This window comes from Penicillium roqueforti (genome assembly GCF_015533775.1).
Source record: "Penicillium roqueforti strain LCP96 04111 chromosome Unknown scaffold_04, whole genome shotgun sequence".
NCBI lineage: Eukaryota > Fungi > Ascomycota > Eurotiomycetes > Eurotiales > Aspergillaceae > Penicillium > Penicillium roqueforti.
Genome location: NW_024067568.1, coordinates 432055 through 457113, shown reverse-complemented (window position 1 = coordinate 457113; position 25059 = coordinate 432055). Strand labels below are relative to the sequence as shown.

General features: G+C 49.4%; 11 protein-coding genes across 11 annotated transcripts; 4 read left to right on the top strand and 7 right to left on the bottom strand.

Annotated features, from left to right (window-relative positions):
- Positions 1–22: 22 nt before the first annotated feature.
- LCP9604111_3006 (aldo/keto reductase family protein) lies at positions 23–1109 on the bottom strand (the record flags this gene model as incomplete). The annotated part of the gene is made up of 5 exons (XM_039070547.1): positions 23–548; positions 610–791; positions 850–907; positions 967–977; positions 1038–1109. 5 exons carry the CDS (start codon positions 1107–1109, stop codon positions 23–25), a joined length of 849 nt encoding a protein of 282 aa, XP_038930961.1.
- A 761-nt stretch (positions 1110–1870) lies between these two features.
- Positions 1871–3207, top strand: LCP9604111_3005 (putative translation factor pelota; the record flags this gene model as incomplete). The annotated part of the gene is made up of 3 exons (XM_039070546.1): positions 1871–1948; positions 2016–2504; positions 2563–3207. The coding sequence occupies 3 exons, from the start codon at positions 1871–1873 to the stop codon at positions 3205–3207; spliced, it is 1212 nt and encodes a 403-aa protein (XP_038930960.1).
- Positions 3208–3707: 500 nt separating this feature from the next.
- Positions 3708–4825, bottom strand: LCP9604111_3004 (uncharacterized protein; the record flags this gene model as incomplete). Its single annotated transcript, XM_039070545.1, has 2 exons — positions 3708–4644; positions 4725–4825. The coding sequence occupies 2 exons, from the start codon at positions 4823–4825 to the stop codon at positions 3708–3710; spliced, it is 1038 nt and encodes a 345-aa protein (XP_038930959.1).
- Positions 4826–5280: 455 nt separating this feature from the next.
- LCP9604111_3003 (uncharacterized protein) lies at positions 5281–5916 on the top strand (the record flags this gene model as incomplete). Its single annotated transcript, XM_039070544.1, has 4 exons — positions 5281–5382; positions 5469–5540; positions 5626–5740; positions 5789–5916. The coding sequence occupies 4 exons, from the start codon at positions 5281–5283 to the stop codon at positions 5914–5916; spliced, it is 417 nt and encodes a 138-aa protein (XP_038930958.1).
- A 2151-nt stretch (positions 5917–8067) lies between these two features.
- LCP9604111_3002 (uncharacterized protein) lies at positions 8068–9972 on the bottom strand (the record flags this gene model as incomplete). The annotated part of the gene is made up of 3 exons (XM_039070543.1): positions 8068–9144; positions 9269–9291; positions 9345–9972. 3 exons carry the CDS (start codon positions 9970–9972, stop codon positions 8068–8070), a joined length of 1728 nt encoding a protein of 575 aa, XP_038930957.1.
- Positions 9973–10519: 547 nt separating this feature from the next.
- Positions 10520–12112, bottom strand: LCP9604111_3001 (caspase family protein; the record flags this gene model as incomplete). The annotated part of the gene is made up of 6 exons (XM_039070542.1): positions 10520–10545; positions 10596–11204; positions 11257–11613; positions 11682–11748; positions 11811–11973; positions 12033–12112. The coding sequence occupies 6 exons, from the start codon at positions 12110–12112 to the stop codon at positions 10520–10522; spliced, it is 1302 nt and encodes a 433-aa protein (XP_038930956.1).
- Positions 12113–13265: 1153 nt separating this feature from the next.
- LCP9604111_3000 (chaperonin-containing T-complex subunit CCT7) lies at positions 13266–15293 on the bottom strand (the record flags this gene model as incomplete). Its single annotated transcript, XM_039070541.1, has 6 exons — positions 13266–13369; positions 13435–14096; positions 14156–14528; positions 14591–14927; positions 14999–15165; positions 15248–15293. 6 exons carry the CDS (start codon positions 15291–15293, stop codon positions 13266–13268), a joined length of 1689 nt encoding a protein of 562 aa, XP_038930955.1.
- A 475-nt stretch (positions 15294–15768) lies between these two features.
- LCP9604111_2999 (putative histone acetyltransferase Spt10) lies at positions 15769–17378 on the bottom strand (the record flags this gene model as incomplete). The annotated part of the gene is made up of 2 exons (XM_039070537.1): positions 15769–16827; positions 16881–17378. The coding sequence occupies 2 exons, from the start codon at positions 17376–17378 to the stop codon at positions 15769–15771; spliced, it is 1557 nt and encodes a 518-aa protein (XP_038930954.1).
- Positions 17379–18176: 798 nt separating this feature from the next.
- LCP9604111_2998 (uncharacterized protein) lies at positions 18177–20880 on the top strand (the record flags this gene model as incomplete). Its single annotated transcript, XM_039070536.1, has 3 exons — positions 18177–18366; positions 18428–19351; positions 19409–20880. The coding sequence occupies 3 exons, from the start codon at positions 18177–18179 to the stop codon at positions 20878–20880; spliced, it is 2586 nt and encodes an 861-aa protein (XP_038930953.1).
- Positions 20881–21268: 388 nt separating this feature from the next.
- LCP9604111_2997 (40S ribosomal protein eS26) lies at positions 21269–22014 on the bottom strand (the record flags this gene model as incomplete). Its single annotated transcript, XM_039070535.1, has 4 exons — positions 21269–21374; positions 21442–21544; positions 21661–21788; positions 21992–22014. 4 exons carry the CDS (start codon positions 22012–22014, stop codon positions 21269–21271), a joined length of 360 nt encoding a protein of 119 aa, XP_038930952.1.
- A 697-nt stretch (positions 22015–22711) lies between these two features.
- On the top strand, positions 22712–24736 carry LCP9604111_2996 (CBS and PB1 domain protein; the record flags this gene model as incomplete). The annotated part of the gene is made up of 4 exons (XM_039070534.1): positions 22712–22762; positions 22840–23713; positions 23766–23860; positions 23915–24736. 4 exons carry the CDS (start codon positions 22712–22714, stop codon positions 24734–24736), a joined length of 1842 nt encoding a protein of 613 aa, XP_038930951.1.
- Between the last annotated feature and the right edge of the window lie 323 nt (positions 24737–25059).

The following is a 25059-nucleotide window of genomic DNA, read 5'->3' as shown; positions in this document are numbered from 1 at the left end:
TTGATTATTTTAGTGACGTCATCTAGATTTTGCAGTCACGGACGGGATCCCAGCACACAGGCGCGTACGAGTTGAGCTTCAGACTGGCCATGTCCTCATCCGATAGCGTGAAGTCGAAGACCTGCGAGTTCTCCAGAATGCGAGACTCGGTCACTGACTTAGGCAAGGGCACGTATCCCTTTTGCAGACTCCAGCGGACCAAAATCTGAGCCTCGCTCTTACCGTGCTTCTTGGCCAGGTTCTGCAGAACTGGCTCCTTCATGCGAGTCGCTTGCACGAGGGGAGAGTATGCCTCGACAATGATGTTGCGCTTCTGCAGCCACTCCGCAATATCCTCGCGTGGGCACCATGGGTGGATCTCGTACTGGCCGACGGTGATTTGTCCGCCCGCTCCGCTCTTGATGTACTCTTCCAACTCCTCGAGGTGCTGGATAGCAAAGTTGGACACACCCAACGAACGGACGTGGCCTGCCTTTTGGGCCTCCACAAGTGCGCGCCATGTGCCAAGGCGGTCTTCCTTGCCACCATAGGGCGCGTGAACCAGCATACTAATATCACAGTGTTAGTTCGCTAATATGTTTTATTTCAGGAGAACAAGGAGATCCATACAGGTCAATGTAACCAAGGTTTGCCGCGGCGATGCTTTCCTCGATGGCCTTCTTGGCCTTCTCGTATCCCATGCATTTCGAGGGCACCTTGCTAGTATAGAAGATCTTAGAGCGATCAACTCCAGACCCGCGGATAGCGGCTGCACTTTCTAGTTCGTTTCCGTAGACTTTGGCGCAGTCGACCTGTAATAGGATGGTCAAATCTGGAAGCGATTGCCGCATGGGTCCTGCAGTTGCTTACATGGCGGTATCCGATTTCAATGGCCTTGCGGGTCACCTTCTCAGTGACATCGGAGGGACTATTCAAGAATAAGTCAATATAATCTGTCGCGGGGGTTTCATACAGCGATAATCATACGTTTGGTAAACCTAATTTGTAGATAAGTGTCAGTCATACATATCAGAACTCTAAGGGGCCAATATACTCACTCCGAACCCAACGACGGGGATCTCGTAACCCGAGACCAACTTATAGGTAGACTGCAGCGAAATGGGAGCCATGATGTGCGAATTGATAGTTGAAAGGTAAAAGAAGGCAAATGAGGGGATTAGCTTGATAGATAAAGGTTTCGATATCCACGGACCACCTCGGCTCAGTCATTTCCGCCCGTTTCTTGGAGCTTTGACGCCATCGAAGTGGGGATGGACGATGAAGGGGACTAGATGCGGCTATATCAATGGCTGACGAATGCTACGTGGGGCTCAGATGAGTAATTGACGGCTTACATATTGAGGTTATTATTCCACATGGAACTGCCAATGATAACATCTGCAAGCTTTGACGTCAACTTTCCATGCCCCAATCTGATCTGATTAGGGTTAGGCTTTATCGATAAGGCATGACTCGTGACTCTGGCAGCGCAGGGTGATTTAATATATGCGCTGGAGGATTAGAATATTCCGCAATTCCTTATTCTCTGATGGCCCATTGAAAATCCAAAATAATCGCCCAGAATGAGTGCGTCTGCAGAACAGGTGGGATTCTTGGAGGATGACCGGGCGGTAATGGACGGCATTATTCTATAGTGGGGTGAGTTTGGCAAGTTCAACATCGGCAATGCCCTCATATTAGGTTGATTTGTTCGATATATCCATGTTTACAGGAGCATTCTAAAGCGCTCGACGATTTGACCCATTTTCATACAACCCTGTTATCCCTCCAATCTGCGCATTTTCAGGCAACATATGACGACATCGCAATAACAACACGCCATTTACCATCCCAAGCCCTCAGCCTATAACCGTGCAGTATCACCGCAAAAATGCGTTGCATCAAGAACAAAATTGAGCACAATGGCTCTGGAACGGTGACATTGTGCCCAGATGAGCCAGAAGACATGGTATTGAATCCCTCATTTTCAGTCTCAGCACCCCGCAGTCATCTGATATACAATTCGCTATATCTAGTGGCACGCCTACAACCTGATCCGACCAGGCGATATCCTTCGCGCCAGCGCAATTCGTCGAGTTACCACAGTTCAGGATACCGGGTCCACGAGCTCGGCGCGCGTTCATCTCAACCTTGTAATTCGCGTGAAGAATCTCGACTTCGACCCGCAGAGCTCTCAGCTCCATGTATCAGGACAAATTATCAACGAAACACCGCACACGAAAATCGGACAATTCCATACCCTCGATCTAGAGTTGAATCGCAACTTTACGTTAGAGAAAGAGGTTGGCGCAGATGGAGAGGGTGTCGGGTGGGACAGTATTGCAATTGAGTCACTCAAGGACGCTGTGGATGAGGGCGGGAAACGCCGTGCAGAGGCTGTCGCGGTAGTGATGCAGGAAGGACTGGCTCATATCTGCTTTATTGGCCAATTCCAGACAATATTGAAGCAAAAGATCGAGATGTCTGTGCCGCGGAAACGGCAGGGAGGAGGGGATCATGATAAAGTGAGTTTCTGCTGTCATGTCATTATCTGGGCTCGAAATTAACGATGCATACTGCCAGGGAATGAACAAGTTCTTTAAAGTTACACTCGAGACCCTTCTTCGACAAATGGAGTTCAATACCAGTCTTACTTCAGGCGCCAACAACGAAGCTGTACGGCCCGTGCTCCTCGCATCCCCCGGGTTCGTCGCCGCTGGCTTCCAAAAATACATCCAATCCGAGGCATCAACAACGACTCCTGGGCTCAAGCGACTCCTTCCTAGTCTTGTGGTTGTGCACTCCACATCGGGGTACACGAATTCCTTATCGGAGGTTCTCCAGTCACCCGCCGTTAAGAGTCTGCTGGCTGATACGAAGTATGCCCGTGAAACAAAATTGATGGACGACTTCCTAGAACAACTGCGCAAGGAGACCAACAAAGCGACCTATGGCCCCCGTGAGGTTGACTACGCTGTTGAACAAGGTGCTGTCGGCCGAGGTGGCGGCGTGCTCATTGTTTCGAATCGCTTGTTCCGATCACAGGATATCGCTGAGCGTAAACGTTGGGTGGCGCTTGTGGACCGCGTCCGCGATGTAGAGGGTGGTGATGTGCGAATTCTCAGTTCAGATCATGAAAGCGGAAAGCGTCTCGAGGGGCTGGGTGGCATCGCTGCGCTTTTGACATTCCCTGTTATTGAGCCAGATCTTGACTCGGATGCAGAATAAACTGGTGACTAAACGGGCCATTCAGAATACAAAGATCTATTATAACATATGGCATAATCAACGCATGAAGACCTTGGAAGATGCTGTTTACAGCCTCCTCTAGCGCAGACCGTAAAATTCAGCGAGTGCAAAGCAAAGCAAAGCCATACGCTGCAGCAATGAATTCGATCAGGGTATTCGATTGTCTGTAGAGCACTGACTCACATACGCCTCATGTGATGTGGGGTGGCCTTCCAAGGTACAACACTTTCGAACCTTGGAAACAGACTATATCATAACCTAAATAGGACATCATGAAATACAGATTGAAATGAGCAAGTCCCACGAACCAGCCACATCTAGTTTTTAACATGTCTGTGGTCAGTGTAGTATGCTTTATGGCCGCTAACCAAATGACAAAATTCGAAATAATGTTGGAGTATCGCTTCAAAATGACGCAGAGGTGTTATTCCACTGCGCGATTCAACCCATGTTCTCTGCCTATTTACGTAGACAATCCATCAGAAGAACTGGGTTAAAGTCTTGGAAATGTCCATCGGTCCCCGCTCTTTCATGACTGCTCGCTTGGCAGGACGATCTCCCCCTTCGGGTGGTTCAGTCCTCTTCTTGTCTCTTGCACGTCGCTTCTCGATATCAAACTTTTGCTTCACAGGATCTCGAGTGAACAATACGATTGACTTGGCATTATAGCGAGAGCGGACAACAATCTTGTCTCTTCTGCTGTGGTCCACAGTTGGTAGTTTGAATTCCAAAATCGGGAGATTCGTTGGTAAGGATGATGGTCTTTTCGAATGCTCGTCTCCGGGTGTCTGGAGACTAGCCTGGTACACATGAAACAAGGCCAAGAGATTATCGTCGATGGTTTTTGACGTTCCGTGAGTTTCCCAATACCAATCGAGTCTGCAGGCCGACCATCCCTTTATGGGAATGATGTTATTCGCGGGCCTATCGTATTTTTGAATCGTCTCTGTGATATTCTTACACTCGTACGCCACAATAAGTTGGAGCTCCGGTAGCTCACGTAGAGCTCCCACTGCCGCAACGGTTATTTCACATTGATGGTAGAGCCTGAGAATTCGGAGGTGCTGCAGTGCTTCGGACTCAATCCAACCACGCACAAATCCATCTTGCAAGTCGTTGCTAACGCCCACTGGATCCAGCGGGGGGGAATTCGACGCATATTTCTCACGGTAAATGTCCAGAGCAACCAAATTCTTGATATTTGGTATAGTGGTGAAGTCTGAGGCGGTACAGTACGTGGTTGCAATCGTCAGGATTGCACGCCAGCGAAGGTCATCGCTATTGAGAATACCCATGTAGTCTCTCAGTGGCTTTTTGGGACAGCCAGCATTGAGGCAGTAGTAAGGACTAATCTCATAAAATTGTACAGGATAATTGCTGGCCATTATTTTCCACATGTGCATTGTCTGCTTGTTGCTGCGTAGATCGTCAGATCTGAACAAGCAGACTCAAGAATCTGCGGAAGTAGTTTAAAAAACTCTCCAATGATGACTTACTACTTTTTGAGAGCATCCCACAGGTATTTTGCCAAATACCAGTGAACGTATTCAAACAGCTCAGGCTTCAGCGCCGACTGGTCCCGTAGCAGAGCTTTCATTGCTGCATGTTTAAGTGATCCAGATCCTTGATCATTGGTTGTCTCCAATCCATAGGGTAAAAAAGGAATCTCATGGTACCATGTGGGACCGAAACGGAGCACCGCAGGGGGGTGATCGTCTTCAAGGATGATGGACATCACGGAACGGAACCATGGCCAGAACTAGCATGGATTCAGTGATAAATTGCAGTGTAGATTTCTAGCAGTTTCCATGGATTAGATTACGGCGAAGGCCGGTGTTTTCCCAAAATCAGACATCGAATGTTGAGGTTGAACGCGTGGTTGGAGTCGAAGCGCGACTGGTTTGATACATGCACGTGACCCTATCTTATAGACCATTGTAGATCCACAGGTTTTTAGGCAAGCGGCATTTTGGTCTACCCCATCAAATTCTCGCAACCTTTAAAGAAATTTCCCTTGCTTTCTTTGGCTCCTAACCTCAGTCATATTACACCATGGTTAATGCCTGTCCAACATTTCTAGCTAAGCATCCTGCTTATCTCCGTTACGTTCGTGAAGTTGCTTCTGGGGAACTTGTGATGCCGAAATATGAAAGGGTAGGTAACTGCATTCAAGTGATACTTGATGAGTGATTATCTAGAGGAAGTATACAAGAGGCTGACCAATATGATATACAACATAGGATGAGGATGACCGTGTGATTATCCAAGTTGGCGCGCAATATTGTCGTTATCCAGGGTGCAGGGTCAGCAATGTGAGAGAGCCAGACCCTAAATGCGTAACACATGCTTGCTTCTAGATTATCACCTACGGAGCGATGCTTAGCTTACTGTTCTTAGCACCCTTTCCTGACTGGAAACTTGAAGAAGCATGTTACCTGCCACAGTGAAGATTTGCAAGTGGCCGATGGAATTATCGGTCGGATCAGTTATATTGAACAAGAGAAAGTTCGAGGTAAAATTGTGACTTTGCAAATACGTATCTAATCGTCGAAATATCTAGCTTGGTACAATTATCCTTTTGCTTTGGTCCCTGATCGGGCCCCGGCCTCAACCTTCCCCTCGGTCACGAATTCCAATCGCACTTCCAATCGCACTTCCAGCCGAAAGACCGACCTCAATTTCAATTGAAATGTCGATCACGATGGCTGAAGATGCCAGGTATAACAGTTCATAGGTGCTCTAAAGGGTGGGTCGATGTGAGTAGCTATAACACAATTCATTCTTAAAGCTTCAATAACGTCTTAATAACGTCTTAACATTATCTAATAATACTTTATTAATGTATTATAAATGCTCCAAGGAGCCAACACCGTCATCTCCCAACGCATACAAATTCACTCCTTCACCCACCTGCCTTTTGCATTTTATACAATTGTATAGACTGGGTGGGGCGGAAAGTGGACTAAGCTATTATTAACACGTTATTCTATTCGTCCGTCCTTTAACCTCCCGCACCTTAAATGAAAGTCGTTTTAGTCTTTTCCCTCGGTGTATCTTGGACAAGGTATAAATCTCAGACTTTGGCCTTGAACCAGCCGCCGACAGCCATTTTCGGCGCCCAATTTACGATGAGCCAGCGTTAGTGCACCCACAAATGAGATGAATTTGCTGCATTTCTCTTTTGTTCATATAATAGAATCAAACCCCAATTTTCTTTATCCGTTCATTCATATAAGATTAGGGTTGATGCAGAGAAAGAAAACAACCAGGGCATTTGCACAGATATGCTGACGCGAGAAATCTAAACAAAGGCCCTTTATCCAAGCCATCATCCTCCTATCAAAGTTATATTACAGAGCTCTTCCCTATCTGAGATTATTCACAAAAAATTTAATCCATCGCCTACTTTCTTATTGTCAATTCTCAAGCTAGGAACAAACACCAGTCTTCCATGTTCCCTTCTCCTGGTGCACTTTCAACTCTCGCCAACGCTAGGAGAGGTCTGAGTCCTTGCCAACTGTGCCACCCGGGCTATATAGACATATATAGATCTCATGCACCACCATATACCTATATCTACAAGGACGAGGTCCGATTTGGGATGCGCTATATAGAGGATGCACCAGATGGCAGGTTGTATAGTACCCAAGACCACAGCCGAACATGATCATAGAACAACAGCAAAAGCAATGCGATTGGCCTCGCGGGAATCTTGATGATGGTTGCTTAGTGGACGGGCTCTGTGATATAGCCGACAAAACCAGGGTCAAGACTTGTGACGAGGAGTTCATTCTCTGGCGAGTGGTTTGTTCCTCATCTAACTTGAGTCGGTTTTTACCTGGTGCGTATTTAACCAGCCTATAAGACTAGCATATGCCTAACCGCTCTACTTTACAGCTACCATGTCCAACTCAAATTCCCGTGAGAACAGCCCGGAGTCTCCTAGCACAACGATGCCTTGAGAACCGACAACGATCTGGCTTGCTTCCAAGTACGATGTCACCTATGCCCAGCATCGCCTCGTCCCACTCCGGAGCAAAACCCCTACCAACGAAACGGGCGAAGCAGGCTTCGAAAGGGGGAACACCCAGCGATAGGGTTCTCCAGAGATTTACGGATGGGAAGTGGATAGTCCTCAAGCCAACCGGCTTCCCGCCCGAGGACTTCTTCCTCAGCCTGGTAACGGTATTAACTAGGCGCTCCGCTCCCTACCTACTTCCGACAGGTCGGGAGCGAAGCACGTGGAAACCCGAAAGAAGCTGTGGATGGTGGAGTTATATTCAATCGAAGTGACACGACAGCTGGCGGGAAGAAGTGTGACCATCACGGACTGCGAACGGAAACCCCGAGAAGCTAGAGTCGAACCCTACTCTACGGGAGGCCCAACACGGTTCGTCACATAACTGACGCGATCACTGCCAGAGAGATCCCACTGGCTAGGACGTTCATTATCATGTTTGCGCTTACACACCGTGCGCTTTCGACCTCTTTCTCAATATAACCGCTGGTACTAATTGTTATGGCTAGGGGGAGAATATACTTAACGGTAGGAAGGTCTATAGGCCTTCAGCATCGGCAATCAGAAAGCATATTAATATGCATTGTGTGAGTGGTACCGTATACTACTCGTTATGACTAGTCATTAACGATATTATAGGGCCACGATGATACTGAGGATTGTACTGTCTAGGAGACTGGCAAATCGGAGTCATTTTGTAGGTATAACCATGTAGTTAACTAGTCATTGGCTACTATTAGTAATGACAGTAGTACTGAATTATCCTGATTTATAGCAACTTAAAATCCCCCCTATCTCCAGGGCTTCCATGTACACATTCCTCAACTCCGTTCACTTCTGCGCGCATAGCGACTCTGTGCACGGATTTTATACCCCTTCCAGTAGAGCAAGTAAGGCACAGGCAAAAACAACAACGAAACTCCACCCCAGAGAGTCAACGTCCATTCAATGCCAAGCTCCTTATACATAATCTCCGCGACTATAGCCATAGCGCCAGCAGCGACGAGCCTCAGCATCTGAAGGGAGGCAAGCGCACTTGCAGAATACGACTCGTACGAATCAGCGACGTACTGGTACGCCGAGACGAAGATACACAACGACCCAAATCCAAAGAATCCCGAAGCGACGAGCGGGCTCCAGTACGAGACTCCATGTCTGGCCGTCCAGCCCATCCAGAATAGCGATATTGGGACAGCAGGCGCACCGAACATGCCCATGTACAGACTAATCTCGGGGTCCGGGCGCTGTTCGCCATTCGCACGGCTGTGGTATATGTCTCTACGGACCAGCCACATTGAAATGGGGACTGCCAGTACAGAAAGAAGGACCCCGACCTCAATGGCCAGGAATGCGACGTCGGTAGCGGCCGGGCTGAAGCCGCTTGTCATCTCATAGATGGAGACAAAGCCCGCAATGAAGGTGTACAGTATCATGAAGAGGAGGGCGACGTAGATTGAGTGGATCATGATAATTGGTTCTGTTGCAAGAAGCTGAAGTGGCCGGTATAACGAGGTAGACATGCGTTGGGTGAACGTGGATTTTCTGAACTCTATGGGAGACCGGTAACGGTCGTCGCCTGTCAGGCGGCGGAGCTCTTTTGCTTTCCAGTACAGCAGGATCGGGCTGTATGTCTCGGGCAAGAAGAGCACAACCGGGATCAGGAGGACTCCTGCGAAGATTATAGTCATCCAGTCTACCCAGCGCCAGCTTACCGCGTCAGAACTGACAGCGAATGCTCCTGGTGTTGGTGCCACCAATGGACCCGTGAAGATGAATATCGCAAAGATCGGGAAGGTGTAGACTCGTTCAATGCGTGACCAGACATCCACCAGGGATGCTGCTGATACAATCGCCGGGGCAGACCCGAAGAGTCCAGCTAGACCGCGGCAGACGACTCGCTGCACCACTGTTTCGGAAAGCCCTGCGCCCATGTTGAACAAAATGAACCCGATGATGGTGGGAATGTACACGGGGTTGCGTCCGAAGAGTTCTGATAATAGGTGCTGTTATCAATGCGCCTACTCCACAACCAATCAGAAACATAGCTAGATGATCTCAGTTAGTCTAGTTGAAACGATTCAAAGTGTTAACCACGTACCAGTAGGCAAAGTCTCGACCTCAAAGGTAGTATGATACAATTGCTTGGTTGTCATGAGAGCAGTGGAATCGATCGTGGATGACCAGAAGACCACACATCCAGTAAGTGAAGTGAGAATAGTCGTAAACAGTCGACATTTAAATGACCAGTTGTGAGGATCCATTATGTCACACTCGCCTTCAAATGTGACGATAATGAGTTCGTTCTTTTTCAATGACTCGATATCAGTCTCACTGCCCGTACTGTCACACGGCCGGGGTCTTTCAACGCCAGTCACCATAATATCAGGCGTATTTCCCAGCGTCTCTTGTGTATTGATGGTATGGGGATCGGTTGAGAGTACCGGGTCGTACTCCGAGCCCTCGATATCCCCTTCTCGCTCTATATGTGATCGGACTGAATGGCGAGGATTGAGGGATGGCCCAGATATAAAAGTGCGATGGCCATGCTCCCTCCTTCGTCCGGCAGCCGGGTCATCATTCGGCTCGCCAGGTTCTGTGTGGATCTCTCCTCCGCGGTACTCGTAGCGGCCCTCGTGAGTCCAGACATTGTCGGGCTTCTCATGCTTTGTAACAAATTGTTGTTGGAGCTTCCTGCGCAGAACGCGGTGCTGGCGAATTGACTGCATTGTGCTTGATTCGGGTCCTGCGTTTCTGGTATCCGCCCTTGTTATATTGAATATTAAGATCAGTTGGGGGCATGAATTTCCGTGGGGGCTCCTAGGGGGCAAAATTGACATATGACGGTCCCCTGAGGGTATAAAATCCGTACAGCGCCACCATCCATATCACTCGGTCAGCTCTTCCGCCAATGATGGATCCCATCATATCGAGTTGAACATGTCTACATAGTTGATGAGAGCTTGGAGCCTTGATCTTCTCGAGATAACGAAGCTAACTGCAGTTTCCCGTAGTGAGAGTATATGTGTTGGTGTGCAGATGCCCAGGGCAGTTGTCTACGATGATTCCAGACCGACGCTTAGCTAATCTGCACTCCATTTTCAACGCATAAGAAGGACTCATAAGGATTAATCACAAATAGTGCGCCACCCACAGGCAAAATATTCACTGGAACACCGATGGTGGAATTACATACATGGCAATTCATTAAACACGAAAGCATGCTTCATTGAAAGCCAGACAAGCATCGTCCCTTATCTTCATTTCCAAGTCCATTTACATCACATAAAGGATGTCCGTATCTGTAGGGGAGGTCAGAATTGATTGCGGTCAAGTAATCCGAGACTCGTACCTAAAGGGTGGCTGCAGCTTAGCTGTGGCTTCTGGGAATATTTGGTCGCAAGCTCGTCACGAATGCTGTTCAAAAGCTGGACATAACTCTGCTGAGGGTTCTTCCGAAGCGCCGCGATGAAAGCCCATGACATGGCACCAGTAGCCTGCCCGGCAATCTGGGCATCCTGACTGGTCTGGTCGTCCTTGCTGCCGGACCACATGATGACATCCGCGGGGCTAGTCTTTGTCTGCTTGTTGCGTTCATACACTTCGTCACCCTTGGTGGCCTTCTTTATGAAGCCCATGGCGGTGGACACCATGCTGCCCATGTCACCACGTGCGTATGCCGACACCACACCAAGCAGGCCTTGTCCAGCCTCCTTGGCCAAGTTGGGCTCCTTGAGCACACCAGAGGTGGAGTAGACGTAGGGAAGATCGAGAGCGGAGCCAGAGTGGCAGGAGTCGAAGATCGCTGTAAGCCGGACTCCCGGTTGTAGAGTCTGCACCATGATACGGTGCATCTCATCATCAACGATGTGGCCTGCAACCCGGAAGTCCACCGGGTAGATAACTTCATCGTACCCATCTTCTTCATCGCCATCCAAGTCGGGTGTCTGACCGCCATGACCTGAGTTCTTATTAGTTCACCGCTATAGCAGCGATGGAGGCATTTTACTCACCAGAGTAGTGGAAGAACAACGAGTCATTGGGACGCGCATCCTTCACCAGCCAGTGCATAGCCCGAAGTATGTTTGCCTTGGTCGGCTGGCTCATCGGATTTTGCTGGTCATCAGTCAGGAGCACCATGTCCTCGCGAGCATAGCCGAAGTTTTGGTTCAAGTAGGTCGACATGTTCTTGACGTCGTTGATACAGCCGCGCAGTTGACCTTTCTGGCCGAAATAATTGATACCAATCAACAAGGCCTTTCTCTTTCCTGTACAGCGGGAGTATTGGAAGCTATAGCCTTGGGGAGCGCCGTGACCGAAGGCGACGGGGTTGCTGGGAGGGGGAAGCGGACCGCCGGCCTGACCGTAGGCTTAATTTCCGCCTGATTAGCTTTCACTGCTAGCGATGTGGTTTCAAGCTGGGAAATGGTAGGCATACCTGGTCTTCCTTGGATTGATTGCCCAGGGTGCTGGTTGGCGTGCTGGTTGTACCCAGACGGCGGAGCCTGGGGAGGATTGATACATGTCAATCTCGTGTATATTCAAGGCAAAACTCATCATAACATACATTGTAGCCTTGCTGAGGAGGAGGCGCGCCGTAGGACTGGGATGGCTGGGGCGAATGGCTGTAACCATACGGGTTGGATTGCTGCTGCGGCGGCGGCTGATGCTGCTGGTGGTAGGACTGGCCGGGATAGCCGCCATAAGAGGGCTGCTGCTGATTCATCTGTCTGCAATCAAATCCTTGTCAGACGGGTAGGTTCTCAATAGAGCAAAGGGATAAACGTACGGGTACTGCTGTTGCGGGGGATATGACGGCTGCTGCGGGGGGTATCCCGGCGCGCCCGAGTACGGTGGATAGTAAGACATCAGAGAAATCCCCAAGTCCACCTAGGGAATCAAGCGAAATGTAAAGATGTAGAGGAGAGAACGCGATGTTGAATGTGGAGAAGAGAAGATCCAAGGCAGAACAGATCGGGAGTACGGCAGCTGCCAAGCCAAGCCTTGAAGAGAGCAAGATAAATTCTGAAAAGGAAAATGTAAAATATGCAAAGAATGAGATCAAGTAGAAAGCGTCCGAACAGTTCGGGGATTTGTAGAGTCCAGAGATAATTTGGCGGGGATCGTCTAGAAACTCGCCACTTACAAAGAGGTTCGGCGTCCACTATTTCCTTATAAGGCTGTTTCGGATAGGCACTAGACACTAAGACAACCAAAAAAGAAACAGAAAACAGAGAAAAGGAGGGGAAAACAGAAAAGAAAAGAAGAAAAAAAAATCAACAAATCAACACGACATAATCCGAACTAACTTTTATATCTGACATGGGTTCATCGGCAGCTCCGATCAACCCCTGGAAGCCCAAGACCCTCGGTCATTGGGCCTCACTTACTTTATTGAAGGTTTGTACTTGTTCGGATCATTTTGTAACAGTATCTACGGAGTGGTAGCAAAGCACACACATAACTAGCTAACTAACTAGATCCCACACACGATGGTTATACCAAATAGATCCCCTTTCTGCGCGTCATACAGCTGAAGGAGATTCAATAGCACTGTCTTGGCGCCGAAAATGGGCCAATGGGATGTAAAACGGGTGGAAGTGTTTGGAATATAGCTACCTAGACAGAGATTCTAAATAAAATACGGAATAGCACGGGGTACAGCGTACGGACTACTCCGTAGATATTATTAGGATCCGTATAAGACCCCGTCGTAGCGCGGACCAGCTCGGCTTTAAGAAAGTGTATCTGATATATCACCTGCAATTGATCAAGTCTGAGGAAATACTTTCATGAGGACTATGTTTATATTGTATGTACCTGGAAAGACTGTGTGGTTCACTCGGGTCATCTCTAGCAACTCGTCTTCTATTCTCCCTGTACTTCATATTCAATATTCATCTCACAAACACCGGCTTTGGGCAGAGTTCGCTTCAACTGCTTGTGGCCCTCAATCATGCAGACGTCCTTCTTTTTTTGGGGGGAATATCATCGAGCATCATCCAATTTTGGTCAAACTCGTTTATCCTCGTCGAGGCATGCCGCGGCCACGGCCCCGGAGGGCGCGCTGGGCAGCACCTGGCGGCATACCGCGCTGTTGACCAGGTTGAGCTGATTCCTCATTCTCTGTTGGAAAGAAAACATAGGTTAGTGGTGATTCCGAGGATGGAAAGCAAAGAGAAGGAACTTACTTATCGTCTCATCCACACTCAGGATCAAGCAAGAGGCCTCCACTGCGGCCTGGATAGCATTGACCTTGACCAGGCTGGGCTCCCAAACAAAGGCCAGCATATTGTCACGGACGCCCTCGTTGTCGAAGTCGACACCAGCCCAGGTGTTACCCTTGCGGTGCTCCACACGCAAGCGGTTCAGGATATCTGTAGCGTCGAAGCCAGCGTTATCACACAACTGGCGGGGAATAACCTCCAGAGCCTTGGCGAATGCCTTGACGACGGCCTGTTGCTTGTGCGGGACGTTACGGTCGGCAAACCCGTGCATGTAGCTCGACAACTCCATTTCAGTAGCACCACCGCCAGCAACGATGGTTGTGTTACGCAGAGCACGCTTGACGATCATGATAGCATCGTGCAGACTACGTTCCACCTCCGCAATAAATTGCTCAGCGCCACCACGCAGCACGAGAGTGCAGGTCTTAGCGCGAGGGCAGTCGGAGAACAAGTTGAAACGCTCTCCACCAATCTGGCGCTCCTCGAACGCGCCACAGGTACCCAGGTGGCGCTCCTGGATGTCAGTGCAGGTAGATTGGGTTGCGGCACCGGTAGCTTGGCAAACACGGTCCAAGTCGTCCGAGGCCACACGGCCAGCACAGAAGATGTCTCGGTCCGCGAAGTACCTGCAAATTAAATCATTAGTGTCTAGGCACATGCCTCATAGTGAATAGCAAGCACGTACTGTGTGGCAAGATCGCCAATAGGCAGCTTGCTAAGCACGACCTTCGCTCCTGTCTTGTAGATAGCCTCAAGCTTGTTGAAGATGATCTGCCATTCAGCATCGACGATGGCCTGGTATTCCGAGACCTGCTCGACACGGACTTCCGCATTGTCCTTCTCACTCTTAAGCTCAAGCTCGACGTTCAAGCACACAATACCGGGGTTCTCGAAGTGTTTGGGCTGTTGCTCGAAACCGGCGTAGGAGAAAGTCTTCTTGAAGGCGACACCGTCGACGAAAAGCGAATCCTGGAGACCACCACCGGTAACCTTCTTGACACCGATCAACCTCTCGTTAAGGTCATCCTGGTCCAGCGAAAGTACTGCATCCACAACCACTATGATACCATCTCGTCAGCCTCGGGGCCAAACCTGCAACCACAGGGTAGGGAAGCCTTACTCTTTGTGAAGAACTCCGAATTCCGCTTGATAAGCTTGCTGTTCATGGCTGTTGCGGCTAACCGTCTTAGTGTCTCGACCTTCTTTTCGTGGCTCTCTGAAGCATCCATCATGTCCACTGCAATCTCCTTAATCTTGTTGACTGCCATGGCGCTCGATCTCCGCAGACCCTTAATGATGGTCTGCGAGCTGACACCCTGCTCAACGAGGTCTCGCACCTCCTTCAGAATCTCACCGGCTAGGACAACCACGGAGGTTGTTCCGTCACCGACTTCGGCATCCTGGGACCGAGCGATATCCGTGAGAATGCGGGCGGCGGGATGCACAATATCCAAAAGCTACCGAATACACGCAAGTCAGAATCGCCAACTTCCTCCGATCACATAGTTGCATCAATAGCAAGACACACCTTCATCACTGTGGCTCCATCGTTTGTAATGGTCTGTTTGCCATTGGCATCCACAAGCAGGAGATCACCACCATAAGGACCGAGAGTGCTCTTGACTGTTCCTTGCACTGCGACACAAGCGTTGATATTGGAGATAATCTGACCCTTTCCCTGAGAAGCATCGGTGCCTGTAGATTGTATAGGAACAGTAGTTAGCATAGGTTACAGAATCCCACCAACAAAACTGCCCGCACTGGAAACAGCACGTACCCTCTTTCAACACGACAATCGTGGGGGTTTGGCCGTTGAAGGCCATGATTAAATCGGTATTAGGACACGAAACCGTTCAATAAAAAAATAAATGAAATAAGAAAAGGGGTATGATGAGTTGAAAGGTCGGAGGGGTTGATCTGCCAAAATTTCCCAGAGCTTCTGTTCCCCAAAAGCCCCCCCAGTCGCGCAAGGCGGTGACCAATCAAGGCTCCTCGACCCTACGCATTTGAAGAGATGTACAGAATTTACATCTATGGATTGAATATGGAGTTTTTAAAATATGGATAGAGATAATCTTTTGAATAATATGCCCAATAAAAAGCATACCGTAGCAGAGAGCGCGCTTCACTGTCCACGGCACAATGGTAGAGTGTTAGCGGTATCTCAGACGGATGGCTTCGAAGGTCGACAATAGAACAATAGAGGAGAGAGGTAGAAAAATTTAAGTTAAGACAAAGCAAACCCGAAATGCAATAACTCCCTCGGAATGAGAAACCGAGATAAAAGTTGAGGCGTGTTCACGTAAAGTCATAATTTCCGTCTGAAGGACTTCCATACTCGAACTTGGCGAGTAATTCAGCATCATGCTGTAACTCGTGTGAGGGTGGGTTTACAAGTCCAAGCACATCTTGTCTAAAGGGATCCGAGCCGTCATCTACCATCATTTGATATGCATTGCTGGCTGTATGGTAGCGCATTGCGTCGTCAAAGCTTGACATGCTGAGATTGTGTGGGTTTGGGGCGAACTGTCCCGTCATAGAGTTATGTTGTTGGTAGCGTCGTAACTGTTGATGTAGTTGCATGATTTGAGGATCGAGAGGCATGGGTGCGAACCCAGCCATGGAGTGGACTGTATCGGGCATAGCTGCAGGAATGGGTTGGTGCATAAGAGGGTTGTAATTGGGAGGCTCATCAGGTGCTTCGTCCATCTCCTGCGGGACATTGATTGGGTCCTTCGGGGGCTGCTCCATTGTGCTATCCATATCCATGCCAGACATCGTTTCCGATGGCGATTTATCATCATCTTTGGTCCCTGGTATGGGGGGCACCTTGAGAGTCTCTTTGCATTGTGGACAGTCTCGAATCACGCGATTGACGGTTTCTTTGATTCGTACCCAATGGTATTTGATCGCAATAGCTGCTGTGGTTTTGTTGATTCCAGCATGATGCTTGAGGTGAACTTCTTGGGCGATATCGTACTGCTGCTGCGGGTCTGACACAACCTCCTTATCCTTCAGCATCAGTTTCTCGGGCTCCCCATCCTCACCACCAAGAAGTTTATAATGAGTCGCCGCACTGCGAAGGCGACTCTTTTCGGCCCGGTCAGCACCACGAGGGTACTTCCCGTGCTTCAAATAATACCGAATTTTCTCAAAACGATCCTGAGACACAGAATCCTCGCCATCCAAGCTGAGGCCTCTACCGTATATGATCGCATCGACGTACTCCCCAGGTTGTGATTTGATACTGCCTCCACCGGGGACTCGGCCAATCCGTTTAAAGCCAAGGGAATCCCACAGGCGACATGACGCAACGTTGGACTCATATACCAAGTTGAAGACCGCATATGTATATCCCTAGAAAATATTAATTCATAGCCCTTTTGAAGCGATCGTGGTGAATAACTCACCAGTCGAGGTGACCACTCCAGATAGGATTCGCCCATCAGTCTACCCACGCCCTTGTTTCGAGCAGCATCGGTGACGATGAAAGTGCCATTGCAGACATGACTACTACGGCCGGGGTAATTAGGTCGAATATGAAAACCACCTAGACAGATCTTGGTCCAGTTCGCTCCAGCACGGTCCATCGCATGTGTCTGCTCTGCACTCTCGATGTCGCCAATAAGCATGACCACACCAAAGTTCGAAAACCAATATCGTCCGAACTGAGCCAATGGGATGGGCTCGGTCATAGCATATGTATCTCCCTTTTCAATCTCTTTGTTGAATTGGTCAGAGAGATACTTCATTAGAGCCCGCGGTACTTCCTCTGCTGAAGTAAAAGGGATCAGGGTCGCAACGGTAACCCGATCTCGCAAAGTTACTTGTCGCGGAGCCAAAGCAAGCGGATAATCTAGATCAGGGCCCGATGGAACGAGCTCTGAATCTCCATGAACTTCAGACATGGTAAGGTGAACCTCTGGGGGAGGTTGCTAATCACACGACTATTTGACATGTTAGTGGGATACATTCTATTCCAAAGTATCTTTGCATAGGTGAGTACAAGAATAACAAGTAACAAGGAAGCCTCGGCTACAAGGAAGTGGAATCAACAAGGGGTCTGTTCACTGACATATTCTGGACTGCTTCTAGAAGCCCTCGATCGCACTTCGAGGACCGCGTGAGTATTCTCGAGTCCGGAATGGCCGCAACGCAAGTCGAGAAGTCGTGGTCACTTGCTGACTCAGTTTCATGCTTAGTAAGCTACCATCCCGGCTCTGGGGTATTTATGCCTGATTTTTCGGGCGTGATGCTAAGCGACAATGGATGAAATGCTAACTACCCTTTGTTGAGAGTAGGGACCGGCAAAACTACGTAGAATATGCTTCAAGTCTCTCCCAAGCACTGTGGGCTCTGCGCGTGGCAGAGGAATAAGTGAGGATTAGGGCAAAGACCGGCTATCCCCCGCCTGTTCATAGTTGCTTTATTTAGTGACGTCATATATCCATAGTCGTGGATAAAGGGCCATGATACTTATAGATAGCCAGAAGCGAGAGGGGGGGAAAGCATAAACATTATGAAGAATATTCGGAGTCCTGAGTCCAGTGGTATATCCCAAAAGGCTGTCGTAGAACTAACTAACTATGTGGCTGAGTCGGGCAACTACCTAGGTACTCATGGGGCCAAACTCCCTCTCGCATTTCCACCACCTTTCGTATAACTCACAATGCCTTTGATCGAAAGAAGGAAAAAATAATACAACGATGGATATCATTCCTCCTTCTTACGAATCAGCAACAGACAGAGATGCTTGGACAATTATTGCTCGCTATATCCCTTCCAGCGACCTATGCGCTGCATCTTTAGTCTGCCACAGATGGCATGGTCTATTTATGCCCTTCCTCTGGGGTAATCCTGCATCTCACTTTGGTACAGATAATGATGCAGTCTATGGTAAGTAAACTTATGAACAACAGCGATTGCTCAAAAAACAATACCTGACTGGATCATACAGTGGCTCTCACGCGATTCCGAAGAACACTCAAATATGCCCGACAAGAGGTGCGAGCGTTAACCCATACCCTTCATCTTCCACCCGCTCTCTCGGAGATATATGGTGGTCCGCGACCGGGCTGGTTGAGGGACATTCTCGAATGTCTGCCATGTCTTCAGTGTCTGATGGTCTCGAAGTTACCATTCTTTGACCACCATGCCATGACAGCATTGAAACCCCATGAAATGTCCAACCAGTACAATATAAGGCTCTTGTTGGCTGAACGTGAGCCGAATGCCACTTCCACAAGTCTCGCAAATACTCTCCTCTTGTTTCCAGCATTGACCTACCTGGATCTTTCGTACACCACCCCAGCACGAGACCGCAATGTACTGTCTACGCTAGCTCAGATGCCGTTTCTCCGGATACTCAAATTGCGTGGTATTGGGCTGAAAGATGATGACGCCGAATTTCTAGCCAATACGATTGGACAACGAGTCCGTTGTTTGGATTTGAGAGACAACATGCTCACTGACATGGCAATTCGATTCCTGCTACAGTCATCCTTTCTCCCGCCAGACGGAAGAGAAATGCAAGAGAGTCCAAGGCAGGCCACGGCTTCTCCAGATCCCTTCTCGCACTTTGCAATCAATGAGTCTGGCTCGGATTTCTTCAAGCGGCCGGACTTGGATGACCAGTTTGCGAAGCTTCTCGCTCAGCCTGTTTTATTTCATCCATGGGTTGAAGACTTGCCGCATACGGGAATCACACATCTTTATATTACTGGCAATCAAATATCTCTGGAAGCTGTGGCGAATCTTTTATTCTCGTCCCGACTATATGCTCTCGATTTCGGGACCATAAAACCACCGGATAAGGCACATCACACGCATCATTATCGGAAGGAGAAATATTCGGGAGCCGAAAAGCTAGTCCCAATTTTGGGTAAGATTGCAGGAGACAATTTGATATATTTCCGAGCGCATCATGCTGTTCTCACAGGCCAATCACAAACTAAAGACGCTTCATCCAATGATAAGTTTCTTCCAGAGCTTTCAGCACAAGATAGCCCCCGCGAAGTCGAACAATTTGAGCTGGATACCTCCCAGCAGGTTTATGAGTTGCCCGAAGAGACAAGACCTGTCTTTGAACTTGCAGATACATCAACGACCGACTCAATTAGCTCATCTTCCATGACAGAAAGGTTGAAAGCATCCCAGACATTGAAATCCTATGAGGACGAGCCTGGCCCGTCGGTTAGGCGTGGATCAGCTTTTGCTCCGGAGGTCGTACAGCCAATCCCTATACACAGTAGCGCCAACGAAGGTACGGTCTTCAGTGCTAGGACAGATACATGGGATACAGACCAGGCCGAGGGAAGCACCTTGCCATCCATTTCAATGGCTTCAGACTGCGACAAGCTTGCGGCAGACTTCTCTCTCCAGGCAACCATGCAATGCAGCTCCCCAATCTCGCCGAACGATTCTCTCGCACGAACAGTACAGGAATTGTTGGCAAAGCGACCACGTAACCAATCAATCCCACTTCAAGGAGGAAGAGAAAGCTGGTTCCCTTACCTACACCCATCACATATTCCTCACATGGAATCTTTGGTGCTGACAGATGTACCATCACATGTGACGCCTAACTCTTCAATACTTTCTGCGCTCACTCGGTTCATTACTGCCTGCTCAAACGAAGCATTACTAGCAACTCTACAAGCAGGATCAGACTACTCCCTCCCACCAGGGCAAGCACGCATGCAAGCCGAGCAGCGGCGCTCGCGATCTCTCTTTGGCTTGCGGCGTCTAGTTCTTGAAATTAAACCTGTTGATACCTCCAAGCTGACATCATGGAAACCCGGGAACCAATATAATGCCACAGGGCATTCAAGCACTGGTGACCGCGACTCGGAGAATCTTTGGTCTGCAGCCGCCGATGATTTCAGCTTCTTCGGTGAAGAAGAGTGTGGAGTCCCCGAAAATGACCCTGGCAAATACTTTCCCATGGCTGTGCTTAACGAAAAGGTCTCGCTTATGCCGTCGGAGAGTGCCTCGTTGTATTCACCCGATTCTTCTTCGTTGCAATCACCTGATTCTTCTCGACTCGGGCGTCACCATCCACAAAGTGCTGAGACCCCTGGTCCAACAGGAGCTACTAGAGATAGAAAGCAACAGTGCCAGGTCCCGATGATTGACCTTGTAGCAGAGCTTGCGACCTTTCGTCGCCGCAAAAAGGCTGAGTATGAGCAGGTGATTCGACGTGAGAGAGGGCGGCGAAACACGGTTGGCACGGGTGCTTCCGGCATGAGTAGCCTACTCATGCCATCATCACCCCATATTGCTCTCTCCCATTATGTCGAAGGCCATTGGAAGGGAGAGGTGAAGGTCGTGCGGGGCCCAATGCCGAAGGTGCGGACCGGAACGGTAGATATGTATGGAAACTATTTTGAGAAAGGGTACCTGTACCCATAAATTTCGTACTTGGCAGATACCCAGCAATACTACATAGCTACTCAAGATAATTGATGTCTACGTCACGCGATCATGTTTTGTAGGAATTTTTGATATTTTCTGAGTCCTCCCTTGGACTTGAACCATCCTTCCTCCCAGTCATAACAAGCCGTCGTAAACGGGCTCATAAACGTCACAATGCTAAAGAGACATCCAACTTGCCTTCGTCGCACAATTGGTGCCGTCTTTTTCATCCTCAGTGTAGAAGCATGGCCGGCAGTTTTGGGACCGAGCATCACCCCTGCGATCCGGTTGAGAAGAACACCAATGCGAAGAGTGAAGACAAAATAAAAGAATTCATTTCAAACTAGTTCCATTTTATTTTGTTTGTCGTGCGACATTCATCTCCTTACAAAGCCTTGGCGGCAGTAGGGGGCTGGAGCTTCTTGCCGTCCTTGTTGAAGCGAATACGGGGAGGGGGAGCACGGTTGCGGCGGCCTTCGCGGGAGCGAACACTATGAACGAGTAATTAGTACGTGGAATGCGACTAGGTATCGAGGAGGGCAATCGGTGGAAACGTACCGGACAATCTTGCCGTGAATGGCGCAGGACACACAGTACTGGAGCTTCAAGTACATCTTGGGGACAGCGTACTCGGCGAAGACGGAAGCCTCGGAGATATCACCTGTAAAGCGAGAACGGTTAGTTGCACTGCTACATCTGAAAGTCCTCGAATGGTTTGTAGCCATAGATCTTGAGATCTTGTCGTATATTCGAGGTATCGAGAGAGTTGTCACGTACGAATGGCAGCAGACTCAACCATGTTGCGGATGGTGAAGCGCTTGATGGCCTTGTCCTTGGGGGTGCAGCGAGCGCAGTTGGAGCAACGCACAGGCTTAACGTGGCCGCGGCCATTCTTGTTGCGGCCGCTATCAAATCAATTAGTTACCGTGCCCCTGAGGTTGCGAATCAATCGAGATCCAGTCTCCCATTCTTCTTGTCCGGCAATGTGCGTAGGTCGCGATTTTCGATGTATTTAGAGATGTATGTCGTGTGCGCTTCCGTCGGCGTCATTGCGGAGATGTCGAATGGGATACTGTTTCGCCGAGATGGGGGGATTTGTTGGTCTTACTTGTTCGCCCTCTTCTTGACCATTTTGACGGTTTGTTCTGTGGATGGTTAGGTATTGGTCTGTGGGTGAAAGGGGGGGGTAGATAGCGTACAGTTGACTTGTCGGGAGTGGGTTGTCGAAGCTCGCTCACACAAAGTCTCTTTCGGGATGGATTGGATTCCGTTGTGCGGGTAGCCCTAAGCCCTTAAGCGAGATGGGTCACGGGGCTGATGCCTCAAATCTCAGGCGATGATATATCTGGATCACGTGTATCGCATGGATCATGTGTAAAAGGTCACGAGCAGTATTTTCGCCTAATTCAGACTAGCGTCCGGATCGTACCGTGTCACTCCGTGTTTATGGTTCCTCCAACCCCGACTAACGAAGGAACACCCCTGTTTGGGATCGACTATTGAACTGCCCATTTTTCTTCTCCTTCCTAGGATTTCTCCTTGCTTTTTCTCCCATACCAGTCTCACAACTTGACATCCTTGTTCTGTTTGTGTCATCTCCTTTCTCTCTTTTTTTTTACTGAGACTTTCCCCTTTCGGCATTATTATGTCGGCCACAGGTACTTTTCGGGGGAAACCCAATCAGACGATCGGGAGAGGAAGGCTGCCCGATTTCGCGAGCGATCCTAGCGCTTCCCACATCCCCCGACCCCCCAGACCAGATTCCTCTGTTATAAGCACAACAGCCACTAGCGACGTCGGGACTCCCACTAGCACTGGCACTGGCACAATGAGCGCCGCAAGTAGCAGACAGCGACAGAACCAGTCAAAACGTGATGAGGTACGTTATGGCAGCTAGCGGGAGTGATCTCCTGATGGTCAATTTGAGCCTCGGCTTTTAGCTAATCTCGACACAAGGCCATCCGCCGCAAAATGGAGGCCGACCTCAGCAAAAAAAGGAATACTCCGGCAAAATCGAGGAGCTCCCGCAAAGCGCCTCCCGGTACGGTGCTCGCCCTGAAGCCCAGCCAAGCCCTCCAGATCAAGCCGACCATGAGTATCGCAGAGGCCGCCCAGCTTATGGCCGCGAAGAGAGAGGACTGTGTGTTGGTCACCGACGATAATGAGCGCATCTCGGGTATTTTCACTGCCAAGGATCTGGCGTTCCGAGTCGTCGGAATGGGCCTGAAGGCGCGAGACGTCTCTGTCGCTGAAATCATGACCAAGAACCCGCTGTGCGCGAGAACGGACACCAGCGCTACCGATGCCCTCGATCTTATGGTGCGAAAGGGATTCAGACATTTGCCAGTCATGGATGAGAATCAGGATATCTCTGGTGTTTTGGATATTACCAAGTGCTTCTACGATGCTATGGAAAAATTGGAGCGCGCATACAGTTCGTCTCGCAAGCTGTACGATGCGCTGGAAGGTGTGCAGACAGAGCTTGGCTCCAGTCAGCCCCAGCAAGTTATCCAATATGTGGAGGCATTGCGATCCAAGATGTCCGGTCCGACTCTTGAGACGGTCTTGGATGGCTTGCCGCCGGTCACTGTCTCGGTCCGCACCACCGTCAAGGACGCTGCGGCTCTGATGAAGGAAAACCACACTACTGCTCTGCTAGTCCAGGACCAAGGCTCGATCACTGGTATATTCACTAGCAAGGATATCGTTCTTCGCGTTATTGCTCCTGGCCTTGATCCATCTACTTGCAGTGTTGTCCGTGTCATGACTCCTCACCCCGATTTCGCCCCGTCGGATATGAGCATCCAAGCCGCACTTCGCAAGATGCATGGTCAGTCATTTCAGTCAGCGGTTCAAACCGAAGCATGCTAACTCTACAACAGATGGCCACTATCTTAACCTGCCCGTGATGAACGAGGGTGGTGAAATCGTTGGCATGGTGGATGTGTTGAAGCTTACATATGCCACTCTTGAACAGGTATGTTTGAAAGTTACAGATCTGACATGCAAAAATTTTGACTAATGTATTCAGATCAACACCATGTCAACCCAAGATGACGAGGGCCCCGCTTGGAACAAATTTTGGTTATCAATGGATCACGAGTCAGACTCCATGGTCTCTGGCGGCCACAGCCAGCAACTGAATACCCCACACCGCTCAGTTATCAGTCCCGACCTCACTCGCTCAGGCTACGACAACAGTCTTCTCCCCAACGACTCAGCATCGCACCACGGTGATGATCATTCCGCTATCTCTCAGCACTACCCAATAGAACCAGCCGCTCCTACTCCATTCCCCTTCAAGTTCAAAGCCCCTGGTGGTCGAGTGCACCGTGTGAACGTCCTTACCACCAGCGGCATTACCGACCTTGTGTTGCAAGTCACGGCGAAACTTGGCAAGGAAGTCGAGGATGTTGGTGGCGAGGCCACTGTTGAGGAGGGTCGGCTGAGCCACACTGGATATGCCCTCAGCTATATGGACAACGAAGGCGATACCGTCTCCATTACCACGGACCAGGATATGACGGATGCCATCGATCTGGCCCGCCGCACTCACCGCGACAAGGTCAATTTATTTGTCCACGACCCCGCCCAGGCACCTAACACTGTGTTTGAACCTCATCATGTTAAGATTGTGACTCCTATGGAAGAGCAAAGCTCTGCTGAGGAACCTACATCACAAGACTCCCCAGTGAGCAAGGCCCTACCCCAGCCACAAGTCGTGCCCTTGCACGCGCCAGAGGAGCAATATATTGCCGGTGTCCCCAACGACTTGCTGCTGCCCGGTGCTATTGTCACATTGGCTGCGGTTATTGTGGGTGTGTTCATTCTCAGCCGCCCCGGTCACCGGTAAAAATATTTGGCATTCCCGAAACCCTCTTTCTTCAAAAACTCCCCTTTCTCTCAATCAACTTGGATATCAAGCAACCTGAGATAGCGTAGTAGATTCTTTTCCTGTCCGGAGTGTTGCATACCCGTTTTGTTTTCTAATATCGATATTCCGTGTCGCGTTCAGATACCGCTGTTCGTATGAGCAGTTGCGGCGTTACCTAGGTAGTTTAGCCTTCAATGCAAATAATTGTTCGAGGTCGACTTTGATCTAACGATTTGTATGTACAAATAAGTAAGTTGTTTGAGGTCTTCATAGTTGTGTCTGTTCGATCTGAGTTGGCCTTG